The sequence below is a fragment of the Candoia aspera genome, chromosome 1, assembly GCF_035149785.1.
Source record: "Candoia aspera isolate rCanAsp1 chromosome 1, rCanAsp1.hap2, whole genome shotgun sequence".
NCBI lineage: Eukaryota > Metazoa > Chordata > Lepidosauria > Squamata > Boidae > Candoia > Candoia aspera.
Genome location: NC_086153.1, coordinates 140703874 through 140723446, shown reverse-complemented (window position 1 = coordinate 140723446; position 19573 = coordinate 140703874). Strand labels below are relative to the sequence as shown.

The 19573-nt window shown below is 37.5% G+C and overlaps 1 protein-coding gene across 1 annotated transcript in view; it reads right to left on the bottom strand.

Annotated features, from left to right (window-relative positions):
• GREB1 (growth regulating estrogen receptor binding 1) overlaps nt 1-19287 on the bottom strand; it is a 66827-nt gene extending 47540 nt beyond the window's left edge. The window contains 5 exon segments of the mRNA XM_063314607.1: nt 1382-1525; nt 2054-2236; nt 11413-11589; nt 15015-15143; nt 19131-19287. Of these exon segments, the coding sequence (XP_063170677.1) occupies nt 1382-1525; nt 2054-2236; nt 11413-11589; nt 15015-15143; nt 19131-19287 (790 nt within the window).
• Between the last annotated feature and the right edge of the window lie 286 nt (nt 19288-19573).

Sequence of the window (19573 nt, the reverse complement as noted above, 5' to 3'; positions counted from 1 at the left end):
TCTCTAAATCAAAAAATGTACAATGCACTTTTTCACATTTGTAAATTTCTCAAACTACTAAATGGGAAAAGAGTTATGTTAATTAATCCACTCACTGACCTCTGAATGAACATGGATTATTTTTAGTCATCTAAGAAAGCACATCCTACTACGGCAGGAGACCTTTTCCAAGGATTGAATAAATACCTAAATGTTACTTTGAGAAGTGAGCTAACTATCTAGAAAAGGTCCCATCAACCAAAATGAGTGCAGTAAAAAGGCTTACGTTGTTCTCACCATTATTATTCCCATTGTCAGCCCAGCAACCAAGGGGCCTCTATCAACTTCTGCCATGTAAATTTGATAACAACTTTTTCTAGCCTGGTAACAGCGGGACTGAAATTTCCAGAATTCCTAGCCAGGTAGTCCTGTGATTAGCAATTCACAGTACAGATCCAGAAAGCCTTAGCACTGGTAGAAGCTAAGGGCACTTATGCTCCACCACCATTATCATTCCTCAAATCAAAGAACCCACTAGCCAAGATTTTGTAAAGGTGATCCTGATAAAAAATGGACACAATTCTTTTGCATTTATGTATAATTAGTTCCTATCTCTTCAGTAGGGGACCAGCCCTGCAAAGCCTTGCCTTGGCTTGGCTTTTTCTGCCTGCCTGCCTGCCTGCCAGCCAGCCTGCCAACTCTGTGAGGTGAGAGTTCTCTCCAATGGAAACACTGAGTCACAGCATCTCCAAACTTAAGACATATGTCAAAAGCCCTGACCTCACAGCAGTTTCACAATACTACAGCTTAGCTCAGCTCTCTCACTTTGTTAGTATTGTGGGACCAAAAAGATCAAGAGCTGCTTTCAAACTGGCAAATAATTGTTGTGTGGAGGTGTTTTACATTTCAAAGAAGTTATCGTGTATCAGACTATTCTTGGCAGTAAATACGATCTGAAACAGAAATCTGGGAACTATGCATCCAGGGTGCACCACATGTGTTTGACACTCTTAACACTTCTAGTTTGTGTTCAGATAACATGCTAAACCAGGTCAGTTTAAGAACTGTCAACTGCATATACATAGTACACTAACCTTGGTTAATCTTGGCTAGTTTTAGTTATACATTTGTGCCCTTGCCTATAGTGCAAATCCAGCCAGTTTGATTAGTTTATGATTTAGTATGTTTTGCAAAGCTGCCAAAATGGATTGATTCAGGTATCAGATTAAGTTTATTCCACAGTGGTGATAAATAACAGGCAAGGTTCATATATTGCCCCAAGCAATTTGGGTTCATACAAAATGATAAAGCCATGCTGTTGTTTTGATCCATCCCAGTTGTTCTGACATACAAGCAAAGGAAAATGCAGAAAGCAACATTTGAGAGAAAACTTAATACTTACCTGTTTGATGCATTCCAGCTTGACTCACTGGATGTGCTGCTAGAAACGGTTCATTCATAACAGTTGCTGCGGAGCCTGTACTCTCTGGAGGCTGAAACAATGTGTTGGAACAAGTGCTGGATGAGGATTGTTGATTTCTGAATTCTAAAAAAAAAATGAGATTTTTTTATCCAGTGAGAATGCTCACTCTTGTTTTTGCAAATCTTTTCTACAACAGCTGAATTTTACATGTTAACACAAGCAGATTCACATACATTATTACTTCAAAGAAGGGACTCATCAGCTATTATTCATTTCTGAGAAGTGTTCTTTGTATCATTCATTTCATTCGTCTTCATATTAATAAATATTTTGCCCAATCCTGTCTCCTCCAGGAATGGGGGAAGACTGAACGTGCCATCTGTCCATATAGTCTGGTCCAGTCTTACTTTGAAAGCATACTGGGAGTCTATAAGTGTTGATGCCTCCCCCACCCCATCTACTAAGGGGCTGTTTAAATAAGAGACTTTATAGTAGATACTTATACTTTTTTTGAAGTGTTTTATTGGTCTTTTAACAAAATGTCAAGGATCTTTGGCATCTTAGATTTATTTCTAAGGAGTTCTATGTCAGTAACCTCTAAACTTTCCCGAGACATTCCAGAACTTTAAAAGGACAGCTACATTATCTCACCTGCCCCCTTCCAGCAGATTGCAGAGCCTTTGGTAAGTGTGCCCTGTGCATTCCTGACCAGATAATACTTTAAGTGTTTCTGTTTCTTGGGCTGAGTGGTCAGCTTTAGATTGATATGATTAGAAAACTCAGTAAAGTAGCAGAACCCTTTCTTGCCACAGCCAACACAATTGCCAGAGAAACCTGATGAAATAAACAGTACACAGAGATGAGGTGAGATAAGTCTGTTAGTCCAGATAATGCACTTCAGTCTGTTTGGAATGGCTTTAACAAAATGAGTGCCAGCTCTGAATACAAAAAGAGACATATATGGACACCAGATAAAATAAAAATTAAAAACCTGTCTTTAATACCTATCTTATTTCTTTCATTTAGGGTTCAATGAAAACTCGGGTGGAAACACCACGCATCTTGGACGGCTAGCCAGGCAGATCAATGGATAATGGGAATGGGGGGAAAAGGAAAGAAATTAGTATCACCGAATAGCCGTAAGTTTGATTACACTTTTTAGATGTTTATGACCTAGATGATTTGAGAACTATCCATTATTAAACTTTGGCACACAGCTAACACACAGCTAGCTCCCATGACAGAAGGGTAGCAATGTATCTTCTTCCATATTGAGAACAGGCTCTAATGCTACAGGTCTACAAAACTAAAAGATAATACTGTGGATTGAGGCATTACGCTTGCTATAGGAACTACTACAGAACAAAACATTTGAAAGAGTCTTTTAATACTTGGATTTGAAACTGATTTATTTGACTCTTCTACACCCTTTCTTAAAGACATCCAATTGCACCCAAAAATTAGAAATAATTTTCTTGCCAGCAATGGTCTATATTCATCTACCAAACAGAGTTTGAGTTCAGGAACCATTTAAAATTATTTCCATGATAGATTCTATGTTTAATTCCAGGTACTGTATCTGTTTACCACCTGACCACACAATACAGGCTGAGAGATTCTGAAAGCAAGTTTGCAGCAGAGGGCAGGCTGTGCATAAAGCTGACTGGCTGGTGTTCTAGTGATGCCACAAAGAACCTAGGTTTTTTTTTTAATTAATGAGAACAAATGGATAAACCTGTAAAAATGTTCACCTAAAAGAATCCTTAAAAGGCAAAACTAACTGGAATTATGCTGTTCCTTTCCAAAATTGCTACAATGACACAATGTTTTTTCCCATATTTGGACTGTTGTTTTGCAAACCTGCATATGGAATAAAAATGCTTCGGAAAAATTGCAGGCCCATTTTCCACATTTAGGAGAGGCTTTCTAAAATTATTCTACAGCCAAATTGTACTGGCATGACATTTTTTAGCAATTCACTAAGTAAATGTTAATCATATGTCATGCCCAGCTATACACAAGCATCTGGACCTAGCACATGATAGGAAGAGTAGCTTCATTTTGTAAGCAAACTAAATGACAAGATTTTCCATATGCATTGTAGATAAAGCAGAGGTCACAGAAGCCAAACCAACCAGAAGGTACTCCAATTTATCTCTGTCATATGGCTGAGACCTCGAGATGACTAGAAATCAATATTTGTAGTCCAACTGATAAAGGCCTTTCACCCCTAGGTCACCAGTTCAAAACCAGCCCATATCAACAGTGACCAAAGGTTGACTGTTCACTGGTCTATGTTAATTTTATTTGGCCAATTCTGCCAGACCACATCTGAGGCACTATCATTCTTCTTGGTGCTGTGACCTTTCAAGGCAGGGCCAAGGACCTGAATAAGTCTTTCATTTTTAGTTGTACTCCACTTGTGCCCAGGCTGTTTTCATTAGTTCACTGCCCTGACAAGTTTTACTGAAAATATCTGAAAATAGTGGGTTCCTATGATGCTGTCATGCACTATAAGGGCCTTCCTTTTGGACAAAAGGTAGATGCTTATGCTCTTCTGAAATGAATAGGAAACCAATAGAAGAAATTAAAACTATGTTGTTATGATCTAAACAGATAGTTCAACCGTGGACAATTGTAAGTAACATGAAGAAATCAGCTCTCTGTATATGTGAACAAGCGTAAGTGTTATCTGGAGAACTATTTCAAAATTTGGACTGCATTTATCAGTCAATATGCTTAATGTCCCACTCCCCCAACACCACTGTCAAGTAAACTGACTTAAGTATTAGCAATTCAATTGTGCAACGTGACATGAATATGTTTGCAAGACCAGTTCCGTCCAGTACCTCAGAGATATATGCTTTTGTGGGCTTTTTTTTCTTCTTGCATATAATAAAAACATATTATTAAAAATAAACCTGAAATGATCATGCTAGAATGTGGTAATAAGCAACAACCTAGAAAAGGTCCCTTCTATGGATACATTTATTGTGTAATCAACTAAGTAGCTAAATGGAACCTCCAGGACCAGAGGCAGCATACCTGTGAATACCAGTTGCTATAAGCAAAGAATATGCAGGAAGCAACTGATGCCCTTGTAACCTACCTTGTGACTCTTCTTAAACAAAATTAGGCTAGCCACCGGGGAAAAACAGATCCTGGACTAGAGAGAATCCTTATTTTTTTAACTATTATATTCCAAGAATGGATGAATTCTATTTCATACCTGCACTATAATTTTTGGATGTTCCAAAGAAATGTGTAACTTTAGCCAATTTTTAGATATTTAACATGACACAGAAGAGTCATACTAGTAAGATTGTCAACTTCTGTGCATCTGTATTTTGCACAGAGATTTGTCTACAGCCTGTGCATCTATTTGTCCAATAGATAGTAATGGGTATCTTCATGCTCTGAAAGCTGACCATTGTGCAACATGCACAGAAATAAGCCATACCATTTTTTTTCTGCGTGACAACTATCACTGCTCTCGAGTGTCCAAGTAGTGGCTTCAACTTGACAGACTCTTTCAGCTTTGGTTGCTATCTCAGATGTATTTTTTTGACACATCTGGTATATTAGCAACTGCTTATGTATCTTTGAAATTAGATCATTTAAATGTGTTCCATATGAGCTTAAGTCTGAGAAGACAGTTGATCCAAAACATGGTTGCATGATTCTAAATTACCACTAGCTATAATAATTCATATTGCACTTGTACTGATTATCAATTTCTTCCCAGACTAAATTTAAAATTATGACCTTTAAAGTCAGAGAATGCATATACTGTACCTTAGCAATCTCCGTAGGCATTTTGATCATCTCTTAGGATCTCATAGAAACATTTTCTATTACCTGCCTTAGCTGAAGCAAAATGACATCCAGAAAGGAATTCTGGAATTTTCATCCTCTCACACAACTACTTTTTCTGGGGGGGTTTTCCACACAGATTGGAGGGAATTAAGTTTTAATCTTCTGCTACTTTATCTTATGTTGTAATCCTAAATTATTTTTATTATTAAATAGTCATTCTTGCTTTACTGAAATTTCATATGAAATGTTACAGATGTTAAGGACCCTGTGGGCCCAGGATTGAGAAGAAAGGTGAGGTAAAAATACGTGTTATTGTTGTTGTTAACAAGATCAAGTAACATGGCCCACTTCTACCTTCACTGAGACAGGTAAAAGATCAACAGAATATAAAGTTGCCATGATATGAAACCTTCATAGGACAGACAGAATCTCTGTTTTTCCTTAAGAATCTTCAACTACTTTTCACTTAATGGAAAAGCACTGGTTACTGTGTGGCCATGTCCAGTATTGGAGTAGTTTACTATTGTCTCCTTTGAGGGTGTTTTTAGATTTGCCAGTTTAGTCTACAGTTCCAGTACTTCTTGACCCTGTCCAAACCTGCTTAGCTTTTTCAAGACCAACCAAGGTCAGCTAGGTAGGGCTACCTGCTATGACTTTTAATGGAAACAGCAGTGCAAAGAAATCGACTAAAAATGATACATGATTTGCATGAGCCTATGGTAGCTCCATGCACAATGTGAAGGTACCCCAGAGTGCTTAATTTTGCCCTGAGAATTTTGCCTTCATAAGAATGGAGATAAACTGTCCAAATGAAGCTTTCTGGATTGGGAGAAAAAGCTTGGCTGTTTGCACCCAAAAAGGAGAAGAGATGAGAAGTGAAGAAAAAAACAGTGGAGGAAGTCTTCCACAGGAAAAGCTCCAGAAAACTATTCTACTACTAGGGCATCATCACTGACAGCAGAGGTGAGAGAACTGCCTGTATCAGCTTTATTCAGGCAGCTGTTTAAGACCATTATTCCTATTAATGCTTTTTTTAATGCTTCAGTTGGTCTTCACAGCAAATTTCATACACTATTGACTTTACTATTTTACCCTGCTTCTTTTATTACTGTTTTTATTATATTGAAGAGCTTTAAATGTCTGAGTCACAGCAACAAAATTAACTAATTAATTAAACTGTAAAGTGATACATGAAGAAAACAAGTACATATGATGATGTCTTAGTGCTTCAAGCAGAGCTCCAAAACTTTATTTCTGTTAATGGTTCTGAGTTTAAGAGGTACAAAGGCCATTTGACAGCTTCCAGGTTCACGTACAATACTTTTCCTACTTCATTCCATTGATTCAGAGTCAAAAAAAAATGCAGGACATGGTTTACAGAACAGGAGAGCCAACTCCAGAATAGTCATTTGAAACACACACACACTGATATGACCAATGCATGTCACAGAGGCAGCGAGCTGGAACCCAAAGCAATCTTTTTAAACAAAAGCATAAATGAACCTTATTTATGCCCTTCAGGCACATCACTGGCTTGTCATGAATAGGAACTAGAAGACAAAAAAGGCTGCTCAGGAAATTACTTAATGCACAGATATGTTGCCTTGCAAGCTCCTGGATGCCTCCAGGCACATCCACCATCAAACATGCAGTCAATTAACAAATGCTCCAAAGACCTTTTTTGGCTAGTGTTATGTGTTTCCTACTACAAATACCTTCCTTCGAAGTTTTCAGCCAGAGCAAATAAGTAGAATGATCCCCTCAGGAAACATGCAAGTTGAACTACTGAAAATAAGAATTCAGATGAGATAGGAAAATGTGACTCCATCCCAGCATAATTCAAGATAACTTACTTATAAAAGGTCTTAGCCAGATCATTTTTAAGCTGGCTGTGAAGCTGCCCTAGACATGTCCTTAGGATTACTCAGATGCAGAGCTAAACTATGTTCAGGGATGTGGATATGGATGCATCCCTGGCTTGTGAAAAAAAGATACCTTCACTGACAGAGCTTGAAAGTTTCTATGTGGGCAATCCCACACAAGCTCTATACAAAGAACTGTTATACAGAAGTGACCATGAAGCTCTGTTATTGAACAGAGTCACACATTTTCCAAACTGCAAGCCTAGCTCCAGGGAATGAAGCAAACCAAAAGACACCTAGCATGCTGCTGGTATAAGATGAGGAGAGATTCTGACCAAGCTTGGGTTAAGAGCCCATATTTTGCCTCCATCCTCCCTTCCAATGAAGCCAAATCTCTCTTGAGAGATTCAGCCACACTTTCCCCCCATGTCCTTGAACATCTTTTGCAGTATCTCTGGAGTAACTCCCTTTTCTGTCATTTGCTCTGTCGAAGATCCTCTCCTCCCTTCTGCAAGTTTTGCTGCTTTCCTAGTAGTAGCTATTTCTTTTCTTTAATTTATAACCTGGAAAGGAGAAGTAAAAATAAGAGAGAGGCTTCCCCCCTTTCTCTGTATCCTTAACTCTTTGGTCCCATTCAGCACTCTGTAGTCCTATGGCAAGATGATCTTTTGCAACTTTCCCTTATCTCTTATCTCTTTGTTTGACAAAGCCAGCCAGTTGTTTTCTTTGGCAAATCTAAACAGTTCTCTTTCCCAGGGAGGTATGAATTATTTATTTGTTTCAAAAGTACTTTAAGTAATTTCAAATTCAACTGTCTCCTTAGTTGGTTTTAAACTTTCTTAATTCAAACTCTTACTAAAAGCTTTCTGCTTTTAATTATTTTTAAGTCCTTATATTTCTTTCTTTGCTTTTAGCTTTAATCTTTAATCCTGGTTGAAGGATCAGTCACTGCAGTGGTATAGTTACTCTGCTGCTCGGAAGACCTCTGTAGTTTTTAAAGTTGTTATATTCCAAATGTCCTTTAGAAAGTGGAGATTTGGGCAAACCTAGTATTCTTAAACAGGCTCCGCTGAGGCTGTGAGCATGATATTTCTTCCACAACCCCCGATGCTCTTACTCACAAGTCATCTGCAGAGTTCTGCAAGTCTCCTCACGAGAAGCCACCTTTTGGAGCACATGTGGGTGATCTCCTGGCTTCTTTTTATCTGGAGAGGCTCTACTGCCTTGGGCTTTCCATTCAGTCACCGGTCTCTGCCTCAGACGCATGTCTGCTGTTCGGAGTCACATCAGTCTTCCATTTTTCCCCACCCAGAAGTCTAAATCAGCCAACTTTATATCTCAACCCCTGGCTCAGTAAGTGATGCTATGAAAGTGCTGTCCAGGTGCCTGGAGGCTGCCTGGGACTGGATGGGGAGGAACAAGCTAAAACTCAATCTCAGCAAGACAAAGCAACTACCAATACCAGTCAGATTCTACTTTCAGCGCTGGAAGGGGCTGCACTCCCCCAAACAGAGATGGTTCTCAACTCAGAGGTCCTCTCAGACTCACAGCTCCTGCTCAAGGAGCAGGTGGGAGCTGTGGCCAAGAGAGCTTTTGCACAGCTCCATCCTGTGTGCTAACTGCAACCCTGCTGGGAACTGGAGGTGCTGCTGACTGCTGCTTGTTCTTTAGTTGCCTCTTGACCAGACTACTGCAAGGCACACTAAATGGGGCTGCCCTTGAAGAGCATTCAGAAGCTACAAATGCTCCAGAAGGCAGCAGCTTGCATAGCTTTGGGTGCGCCTCGCGGCACCCATGTAACACCTCTACTCTGAGAGTTGCACCGGTTGCCAGTTGGTTTTTGGGTGTGGTTCAAGATGCCGGCTGACACATTTAAAGTGCTCCATGGTTCAGGGCTTAGGTTTCTACAGAGCCAATGTCTCCCAGTAACAACTGCCCACTCAGTAAAGAGGGGAGGGACTCTGGGTGTCTCCTCATTCAGAGACTGCCATCTTCATGGGCCACAGAAGCAGTTGGCAATCCCCTGTATGGAACAGTATTACCCCAACAATTGCACAGTCCTCTCACTCCTGGCTTTCAAGAGATTAGTAAAACTTTGGCTGTTCCATCAAGCTGTGGAGGCCAATTTGCTATACCTACCAATCTTGAGAAGAAACTGGTTTTATTCTTCTGAGTATGACTTCCAGTTTTATGTTATTATTTATTATAAGATATGACTTATTTTTTAAATTGGATTTTGTAGTGTTTTTAACCCCAGTTATGGATTGGATGTTGCTCAGAGAAGGTAATTGGAGTGGCCCATGGCCTTGTAAGTAAATAAACAAACTTCTGCTTCAGTTCTTTAAATCACGCCCATCCACAGAGCTAGCAGAGAAATGATGAAACACATGTGACGTCATCATCATGCAAATGGTACAGTTTGCATTAGACATCAGGATGCAGGGCAACACTGGTATAATAACATCACGGGGTGCACGTTGCCATTTTGTTGTCGTCATGATTTGCTGCAGATGTCACAGATTTAAAAGTTTAGAAAGAAACTGAAGAGAATTATAAATGGTCACTGAGTAAATAATGTAAAGAAGAATGTTGGTATGTATAGTTCCTGGGACACCAGAGTTCAATAAAACATGCTCACAAGTGTACATACAAATGTAGCTTTAGTTATTATTACCAAATGTTTCATATTATCTTTTTCTCCTGTAGTTTAGCATGCAATTAACACATATACTACTTCCTCTGATTTAACAACCGTAGGAACTTTAAACTGTTAATAGCAGGAGCAATGAATGGGCTGAGTGGTTCAACACTACTCCCTGTATCTTTAAAATGACAACACACTGCTAATTTATAGCCCCTTTAATTCCTTTACTATTGCTGCCCAATTGTATTGTAACCCATCAAAGACAGCAAGATCTTACAGCAAAACATATTATTGCTAGACAAAGTTATCTACTCTGTCCCTTCCCACAGAGCTGGCAATAAACTGAAATGTCAAATTTATTTATATGGGTTCACATGGCTTTCCTTTGATTTTTATTGGCAGGCCTCTGAAGATCTTTGTTGCCTTGTAATACTACTAACAGCGACTCAAACATCAAACACTTTTACTGTCCAGTAAGAGGATGAGCTGAATACAGTATGGAAAATAATGTGTGAGTCTTCTAATAAAAGTTTCAAAATATACTTCAGCAAATTCACTTGAGAAGTAATTGTGTTTTCTTTGAAGTTAAATACTAAATCTGAGTTGTAGCTTTTAAAATTCTTTTAATGGATTTGTTGAGCACCACCTAGTTTCTTTCAGAGTTCACTCTGGATCGACATCTTCTTCCACTCACAAAACTAATTTGGCTAACATCTATCTATCCACCACATCTTTATTTTGCATTCCTTCAGGATAGATTTATCCCATTTTTTTTCTTGCCACTCAGCAGGTCTGTAACTTAGGCAAGCTAGAAGAGAGAAAGAAAGTGACAGACTAGCCCTAAATCATCCTCCTTTTCCCTGTCCAAGGCCAAGTCCAAATTCAAGATCTACAGATACTGGCTCCTATCAGATTTCCAAGGTCAGATGCACAAATGGCAACCTGCAGGTTAAATTTGTGTGACAAGGACTAGATTTATCAATCTATCGTAAAATAATCATAAACAAATAGACTTTTGGTTTCAATTCTGTACAGTCTGATTTGGAAATAGTATCTCTTGGTACATTTCACATCTGGGTATAAATAACTATATTTGCTTATTTACTTATATGAAGTAATAGTTAAGGATAAGGCTACCTGGCAGGAGACTTATATTCCAAACTTGAAAGATTTACTGAAATTAAAGAGATTTAGTTTCAGATAAAAGTATTAGGTCAGGCCAAATTTAGAGTAACCTACAGGAGTTGTTAATAAACATATTGATGAACAATATAAATATTGTAATGAAAATTAAGCCTGAAGTGATATTCAGAAAGTAGAATGACGTCTGGGTTCCTAAGAACTACACCTCAGACAATAAGTAGTTTGCACACATCACATCTTAGAAGAAAAGAATTCCAAAGCAGCAGAAAGGAAAATTAAAAAAAGGGAGGGGCAGTGGAAATGTGTAGAAATAACTCAGTAATTCAAGGTGTAGTTCAGGCGTCGGTAAGACGACATGACCTGACAATGATTTTAACCTTGGACTGGAGTCAAGACATTCTTACAGGGTAGGAGGGCGTTCACAGCACAAGGGCTCATACTGTACTTTTTCAAGGATAAGATAGCAAATTGCAGAAGGTGAAGTTGTTCACCCATCCTAGTAATGTAGCTGAATGATGACCCTGGGAGTTACCAATCCTACTTACCTAGTAAGGCATTGTGCCCGTAGTCATCGGGTAAGAATCGCTTATCCACAGCGCACACCAAAAGGTGATCAGGTAAGCTTGGTGACTTTGCACCAACAAGTAGAAATCCTGAAGGCACTTCGATTGGTTCATTTAAAATAGAGGCTAGCCTCAAGTCTTTACCAGTCTGACAGAAACCTGCAGAGGGAGAAAAAGGACAACATTCTTCATCAAGCTTGCGAGTAAAATAAAACAAAAGCTGTGGAGTATGAAAATTGCACTCATCTACCTATAAGACCCGCCTACTTAGATTGATGTAAAAGGGGATGGGGAGGGGATATTACAGTGGAAGATATGGCAGCATCTATTGTAAAGAAGCATTAATTTAAAAGAGCAAAAGAAACTAGCAGAGTGGAAAATATTTGAATGGCAAGTTTACAAAAAAATGTAAACAGAAAAATGGCCAAATTATGAAGGAAAATATGACTAATAGCTGATTATGATAAAATCTGCTTTAAAATGGGAAGATAAAAGGGTAATTCAGCTTGAAAACTTTCCCTCAAATCATCAACAGTTCTGCTTATCTTTTTTTTAAATTGCACAAATAAAAAAGTGATGTAAAATTAAGATTTAAAAAAGAGAAAGGGAGGGGAAGCCTTAGAATTTATATTATAATCAACCGCTCCCTCCCAGTTCACTTACTTGCTCCTCTTCCTTACTCTAAATCAAATGTTGATAGGCAGCATATATCTGCAAACCACTACACTACATCTTAGGTGTAGATTTGCCATTCCAATATAGCAGAGTTCAATTTCCTTTTTTAGTATAATAATCCTATTAAGCATTACAATCAAAAAGATAAAAACTAATACAAACTAAGAAAAATAAAAGAAAAAGAAAAAATAGAAAGTGCAGAAAAAAGAAAACAGAGAAAGAGAAAGAGAAAAGAAAAAATAAGAATATAGTGAAAAAAAAGAAAAGAAATATATAAAGAAATGACTTCCCCTTCATCACAAGTATAAATAATTTTAGTAACTTATCACCTTCTCTTAAAATACAACAAATGATCTCTTCTTCCCATATCTCATCTCTTATCTATAAACAAATCCTTAAAGCCCCATTGTTCAGTCCTGGTCAGCAAAAGTCCATTAAGGGTTATCAGAGATAACAACATATCTATTTTAACCTTCATTAAATAAACCAACTTTATATTCCTTCCTTTTAACAATCTTGATCTTTAATCCCTTCAAATAATGTGTTAGAACTTGATTTCTTTTCATTTTTTTTGTCCCTTCTCACAAAATTCTTCAAAGCTTTAACAAGCCTCTTTTGTTGATCCAATATAGGAAAGTTATCCAGGTGTCTCTTTCGGTTTGTTATTTGTATATCCCTTTTAATTATTAAGACATCAGCCAGCTTCATTTGTACACCCGGTGTAGCATCTTTTCCCATACCCTTCTTGTAGCCTGTCATTTTTAAATGCACTTTCAGATCAGTCTCAGTCTTGTCTGGTAAAGCTTGTTCCTCTTCCATAACATCTTTTAAAGACAGTCTATCTATAATGGCAGACACTCTTAAAATTAACTTCTGGGTCCATTTTCACAAATATCCTTCAATACGTTCAGTGTTAAAAGTATTTTGCTCCATTGTGTGTTAAGAAGTCAAATTTAAGTGTTCTTCTCCGTTAATTGTAATCTTTAGTTCCTTCTGGTTCCCTCTAGTGTCCAACCTTCAAATTCCCATCCTATCATTTTTTTTTTTTTAAGAATTCAGCATTTTCCTATGGGAAGGATTCTTATAATCAAAATCTTATTTCAAATCCATCTGGACCCTAAGTCCATTTGTAACTTTCCAAAATAAACATTCTAATCACCCTTTTGCTGTTTATTCCAAAAAAAAAAAAAAGTTTTTTTTAAAGTCCTTAAACTTGTATTTAAAACTTCTTTTGCTATGGATTGAAGGAAACTCATCCGCTGCTATAAAACTTGTCGATCCAGAGGTTCCTAATAGTTGAAAAAACAGTTAAAAAGCAATTTCCAAAAGTGATTAACTTCCTGAGAAAATCATCCCTTGCATGTTTTATAGATTCTTTGCAGCAACTAGCAGCACCAGAGCAAGGTGGGACAACAGGCTCCAATACACAGAATTTTAAAATATCTATTATTTGGAACACATAGATATGGCATTTAAGTCTTCATTGATTAGGCAGATAATACAAATCTGACAACAATCTTCTGTTCCTCAATAAGGGATGATCGCCTGATTCTGTCACGATCACATTTAGCATACATAAAACCTTCATAGGCTCCTTCTTTTGCAAAGTCTCATATGTACTTTAGGGCAAATAGCGTGAACACCACAAAGTCTTCCTGGGTATACACCACATGTAGACTCTGGTGCCTTGCCAACTTTCTTAGTATCAAGGAAAACATTCCTGTTACCCAGTGTCCTAGACAGCCTGGTCTTGTCAGAGGCTGTAACTGTAGGACAGACTACAACAGAATGTGAGATGTAGGATCACTTTTAATACTTAAAGCTGGTGCTGACCCCAGAAGAGCCGACATGGTATTTCCAAACAGAAAACAAAGCTTTATATGAAAAATGCATCTTCAGTGTGGCAGCATATACAAATACAAAGAATTAGCTATTTCCAAATAATTTTCAGGTAAAAAATAACAATGTGATCAATATAAACAGCTTCATATCAAATAATACTGGCACACAATCATTCGCTAAAATTGATCTTAAAATCTACCATGGAAACTGGCTCAATTTTTAATCTTTGATGTATGTTTTCTATGAGTGGCATCATTTACACATGATCTGGAATATATTCTGCTAGTGTACATTCTTCATTCCTTACAGTTATACCTCAGTATTTTTAATTTACAATTAAAAGAATCTTGACTGTAATTAATGATTTAACAAAACGTTTTTATAACAAGCATTATATAACACAACAAATGTGTGGGAGTAGGGGAGGGATTATAAATTAAATTTGATCCAAACCCTACTTTTAGAATCCCTTTACTTTTTAATATATGCGGATATTTTCACATACTGTTTGTATAAATATAAGATACAGATATGAGGACACAACCTATAAAAGGTTTTCATTAAGGACAGGTTTTTACTGAAGTGGTAAATTTCAGTCTGGGCTCTTTAACTGAATAGCCCACCATTTAAAAAAGCACATACTCTGCTATGTGAAAACAGAGATAGTAATTAAAAACACATTCCCTCAAAATAGAAAAAGTGGAATGTAGGAAAAAGATCAGCTTAGAACCAGTCTCCATTATCTATTTTGCTGTATATTTTTAAAAATAATATAATTGATGTACAGCAAAGCATATGAGCCTCCCAGAATGCTGCCATACACAATTTTACCAGCAGCATAATTAGACCTTAAAACCAGACTCACATTTTATGGAAGCAGTGAAAGGGACTTGCTCCTGATTAATTTTACATATTTTTAATTTTAAAATCAAGCTCTGATTGAATTTTACAATTTGATTCCATTTTATGCTAAAGAAATAACTCCCTGCTGTTTATATAAAAAAATAAGTCTTAGGTGTCTATAGCATATCTATAAATTAGCTACCCAAACAACATTAATTTCTTACCATCAGTGGTGCAACAACCTTCAGGTGGTGATTTCATCTGGTAAGTGACAGGAGGACTACTTGACTCTGAACCTTCCTCATCTTCTTCCTCTTCCTCCTCCTCTTCCTCATTATCTACCCTATTGCCTGCTAAAGAGATCACAAGCACTGTCACCAGAACTCAGATAAACTGCACTTCAGGATAAGCAAATATGATAGCTTCATTAGTAACAGCTGTTCCATACTTACAGCTGTTGGTTATCTGAAACATATCTAGGTGTATTTGCATTCATTTCATGAGCAAACGCAGCATTTTCCAATCTGATGCCTTCCAGACATGTACAAGTATACATACTGGCTAGAACCAATGGAAACTGCAGACCTACATATTTTGAAGGCACCTGATTATGAAAGATCAAACTAAATGGTAGTTTTAGATGATACAGCACAGTGGGAATCTTAATAAAATGCACAACATGCATACATGGAATGTACATTTTGGGAGCAATCTGTACAAGGTTTAGAGACAGGATCAATGTGCAGCAGTCATATCACCTGATTCACACATCACTCAAAACACCACAGAGCCTCCACTTAGCTACACAGACCACAGGGGCAACTTTCAGACCCTGGCAGCTGCTCCACACATGGAAGGAATCTCTTAAAGCTTCAGTGATTGAATAACAAATATGCATGGGTGAGCTTTCTCCAGGAAAAACCCAGGAAAAAAATGGTCAATCATTATAAATCAAATCAAATCAATAAATAAATCTTCCAAGAATTGTATGTGTTGTCTCTCTAATTATGGACAAGCCACAAGTGCAAAGGATCGAAATTGAATACAAACTTGAGCAGTAGAGAATAAAATCAGCATAGTCAACACTCAGGTTAACAAGGGGAAATATTGAAACAAATGTATTTTTATTAATTAGCCTACCTAGGTAAAGTTTGCACAACTGCTATGTGAAGATCCTTTACCCAGTAATCTTACTGGGATTTATGAAGGCATCTGAAAAAGGGCCTCTGAGAATGATTTTAAGATCCAGATAGTTATTTGTAGGAGGAACATATCTTCACGTCATAGCCTCCAAAAACTAAGGGCTTTCACTATCAAAGCCAGCACTTTGAACTGGGCACATAAATAGACTGAAAGTCATGGTAGTTATAAAATGATCAAGTGGTAAAATCCCAGTTAATGTTTAGTATTTCCTCTATTGCATATTTAGCATGATAATTCAAAAATGGCCACTTAAGAAAAATTGTACCTGAATCAGTAGACAAAGAATCTTCATTTTCCCAACAGACCATGAAAGAAAGTCATGTCCCCTAATGATTTAATTGTTTGGACTTTTTCCAGATATTTGATTTATCCAACAAGAACTTGACACCTTATTTCCGCATCTGGGTTTGCAACCTAAGTAGGGTTAGGCCTAGTAAGTACTTGGATGGAAGACCTCAAGGAAATTCCAAGGAAACAAGCTAGACTGGAAAATCTAAACAACTTCCTGAAGAAAGCAGTAACAAACCACTTCCATACTGCTGCCAAGGTTTTTTTCCTGTAGATTTTTAGAAGTTATGAAACTTTGACACGAACAGGTTTGTGACTCCATTTATTTTTTATATAATTTTAATTTTAGTTATATGTACTGTGGATATTTTTATGAATGTTTTATTGTTGCCTGTTTTGTAAACTGCCCTGAGTCTGTATTGATTCAATGATATATAAACTGAAAGAATAAAATGAATGGATGGATGGGTATCACACACATATGAAAAGAGACAGCCCACTCATCTTGGAACAATGGCAGCACATGGCCTTTTCCCAGCTGACATCATAATTCACTTTATGACATCTGATTCTGTTGCTGGGGCAAAGTTCCAAAATCACAGGTATTCCACACCGAGAATACACAGCACAAGTAGCTGGATGCTAAAACAAGGGTAATACTTTGCTTGAAAATGTCTTTATGCAGCAGCAAAGAAGAGAATTCAACATAAGCATGCACAAGAGATTTCCCCCCCGCAACATTCTGTTTGGGAACACACATGGTGCAAATGGCTGTATTATTCAACATCATTTTAAATAAGATTTGTATATACTGTGTGTGTATGTGTATGTGTGTGTGTATATACTGTATATACATATTTCATATAATTTTTCACTGTCATAAGTCAATAATTTATTTCAGTGTCATAATTTGAAAGATCACGTGCACATGCAAAACAGGTGTATACAAAATACTGTACTCCCTAAGTTGGTAAAGGAAAACAGAAATGAATTGAAGGAAACGTTTGCATGGTGATGGTCACAACTGCAGGGGATTCTAAAGCTTACCAAGAAATGGGTTTGTTCTGGAAAAAAATCAATTTTCTTGGGAAAAGAAACATGCCTTAAGATCTTCACCTTCCAGGAAGCAATATAGGAAAATACAGGACAAAAAATATACAAATGCTGTCAAGACAAAATAAAATAGTATATTTTCTGATACTTCAAGCTCTTCTAATATATTTGAAGTTCACAGGCAGGACTTTAAAGCGAACCCAATATTGTTGTTCAAAATGAGGAAGTATAAGACTACTGTGTAGTGCTTAAGGCTCTGGGCTAGAAACCAGGAGTCTGTGAGTTCTAGTCCTGCCTTAGGCATGGAAGCCGGCTGGGTGACCCTGGGCCAGTCCCTCTCTCTCAGCCCAACCCACCTCACAGGGTTGCTGTTGTGGGGAAAATAGGAGGAGGAAGGAGTAGTAGGTATGTTCCCTGCCTTTAGTTATTTATAAAAAATAATTAAGGCAGGGTAAAAATCAATCAAACAAACAAACAAACAAAGTCAGCTTTCAATCAATATTATTCACTGCCAAAATCATTATTGTTTGAAATAGTAATTGGCTAGCTTTGCAATTCGAAATGTTAAATCCTGTCTGTTCCAATTATGCTCATTTTTACCAAAACTTGGCTAGGATCCCGATAGAAGAATGTTGCATTTCTTTCCAGTTTACCAAGATAAATCAAATGTACAAACTTCAAAAAACTGTGACATGATACACACTCAGTAGAGCATAAACCCCAGTTAAATCTGTGGGAGTTATTTTTAAATAAAAGTGGAAGTTGAGGAGGTTTTCATTTAGAAATGCAACCCTTTCTCCCTGACATATTTCAAATACCCTGAACAATATTTGCAGGCTTAATACAGATGAGGACTTTGAATCTGAGAGCCAGTTTGGTCTAGTGGTTAAGGTGCTGGGCTAGAAACCAGGAGTCTGTGAGTTCTAGTCCCACCTTAGGCATGAAAGCCGGCTGGGTGACTCTGGGCCAGTCTCTCTCAGCCCAACTCACCTCACAGGGTTGCTGTTGTGGGGAAAACAGGAGGAGGAAGGAGTATTAGATATGTTCGCTGCCTTGAGCTATTTATAAAAATAATAAAGGTGGGATAAAAATAAATAAATAAAATCTAATATCAATCTATTTCTATACAGTGAACTAATGAACAATTCTGATGAGACCAAATGAGATTGGCTAGACTCCAGTCACTGATTCCCAAGGATTCAGTGACCACAAAAAGCCAGGACATTTGGAAACCGCCCAGAGTCCCCTTTTCGGGAGAGATGGGCGGTGACAGAAATTTGAAATATAAATAAATAAATAAAGAGAGGTCCAGCTTCCTTTTGTTTTTCTGATGGGTCATGTAAACTTTTCCCTCTCTTATTTATTATAATTTTTGCTGGCTCCCACTGGTTGAAAACAAAGCTCAGTATAGGTTTATGCCTATGTATCAGGACAGGGAGGACTTCGCAACATTCTAATCCTAAACAGCCATCTGATCAGAGAAGTAGCAATACACTCATTATTTCCGAAAGAATACAGTAGATCTTGATAAGCTTTATCCCTGTAGGCCAACCTTCTATGTGCAAGCAAGAGTGATTTTTCATGAATCAATATTCACTTGGAGGCCCATTTTGCACCTTTATCCATATCTAAATCTATTTTGGAGGGTTAGGACACATTCCATAAAGTGGAAGGATGAACAGAGCAAGGGAAAATTCCATTTGGTGAGTGGAAGTCCACTGACATAATGTTGGATGAAGCCTATCACCTTGAGAAGTTTTTTTTTTTTCCCCAAGTAGCAAAGGAGCACTTCTTACCTTCTAGAGATGAAAGCTGCTGCTCGGCTTCTAAATACAGCTGTGAAAAAATGGGCCTCGGGACTAAATTACTGGATCGGAGAGAAGCTTCAATAGAATTATGTAGCACTTCTTCAAAACGTGTTGTGTTAAGCTGCCCCGCATAAGAATTTCCCATCTTCTTGAAGAAAGAATCAGGAGGAGTGGATTATAATTATTCCACATAAACAGGAAAAGAGAAAGAGATAGAGATCAACATTTGTTTTAATAAAATTTGGAAACACAAGAGATTTCAAAAGATGTATTTCTTCTCAGAAAACAGTGAATTGACCCACTAAAAATAATGCAAGGCTGACAGCTTGAATTACACAGATCCTCTGGGTACATGACAGGAAGTTATGGTAATAAGTTTCTATAATTCATCAGAAAGGCATTCTTAATATTGATAAAAACAAACTGTTGGT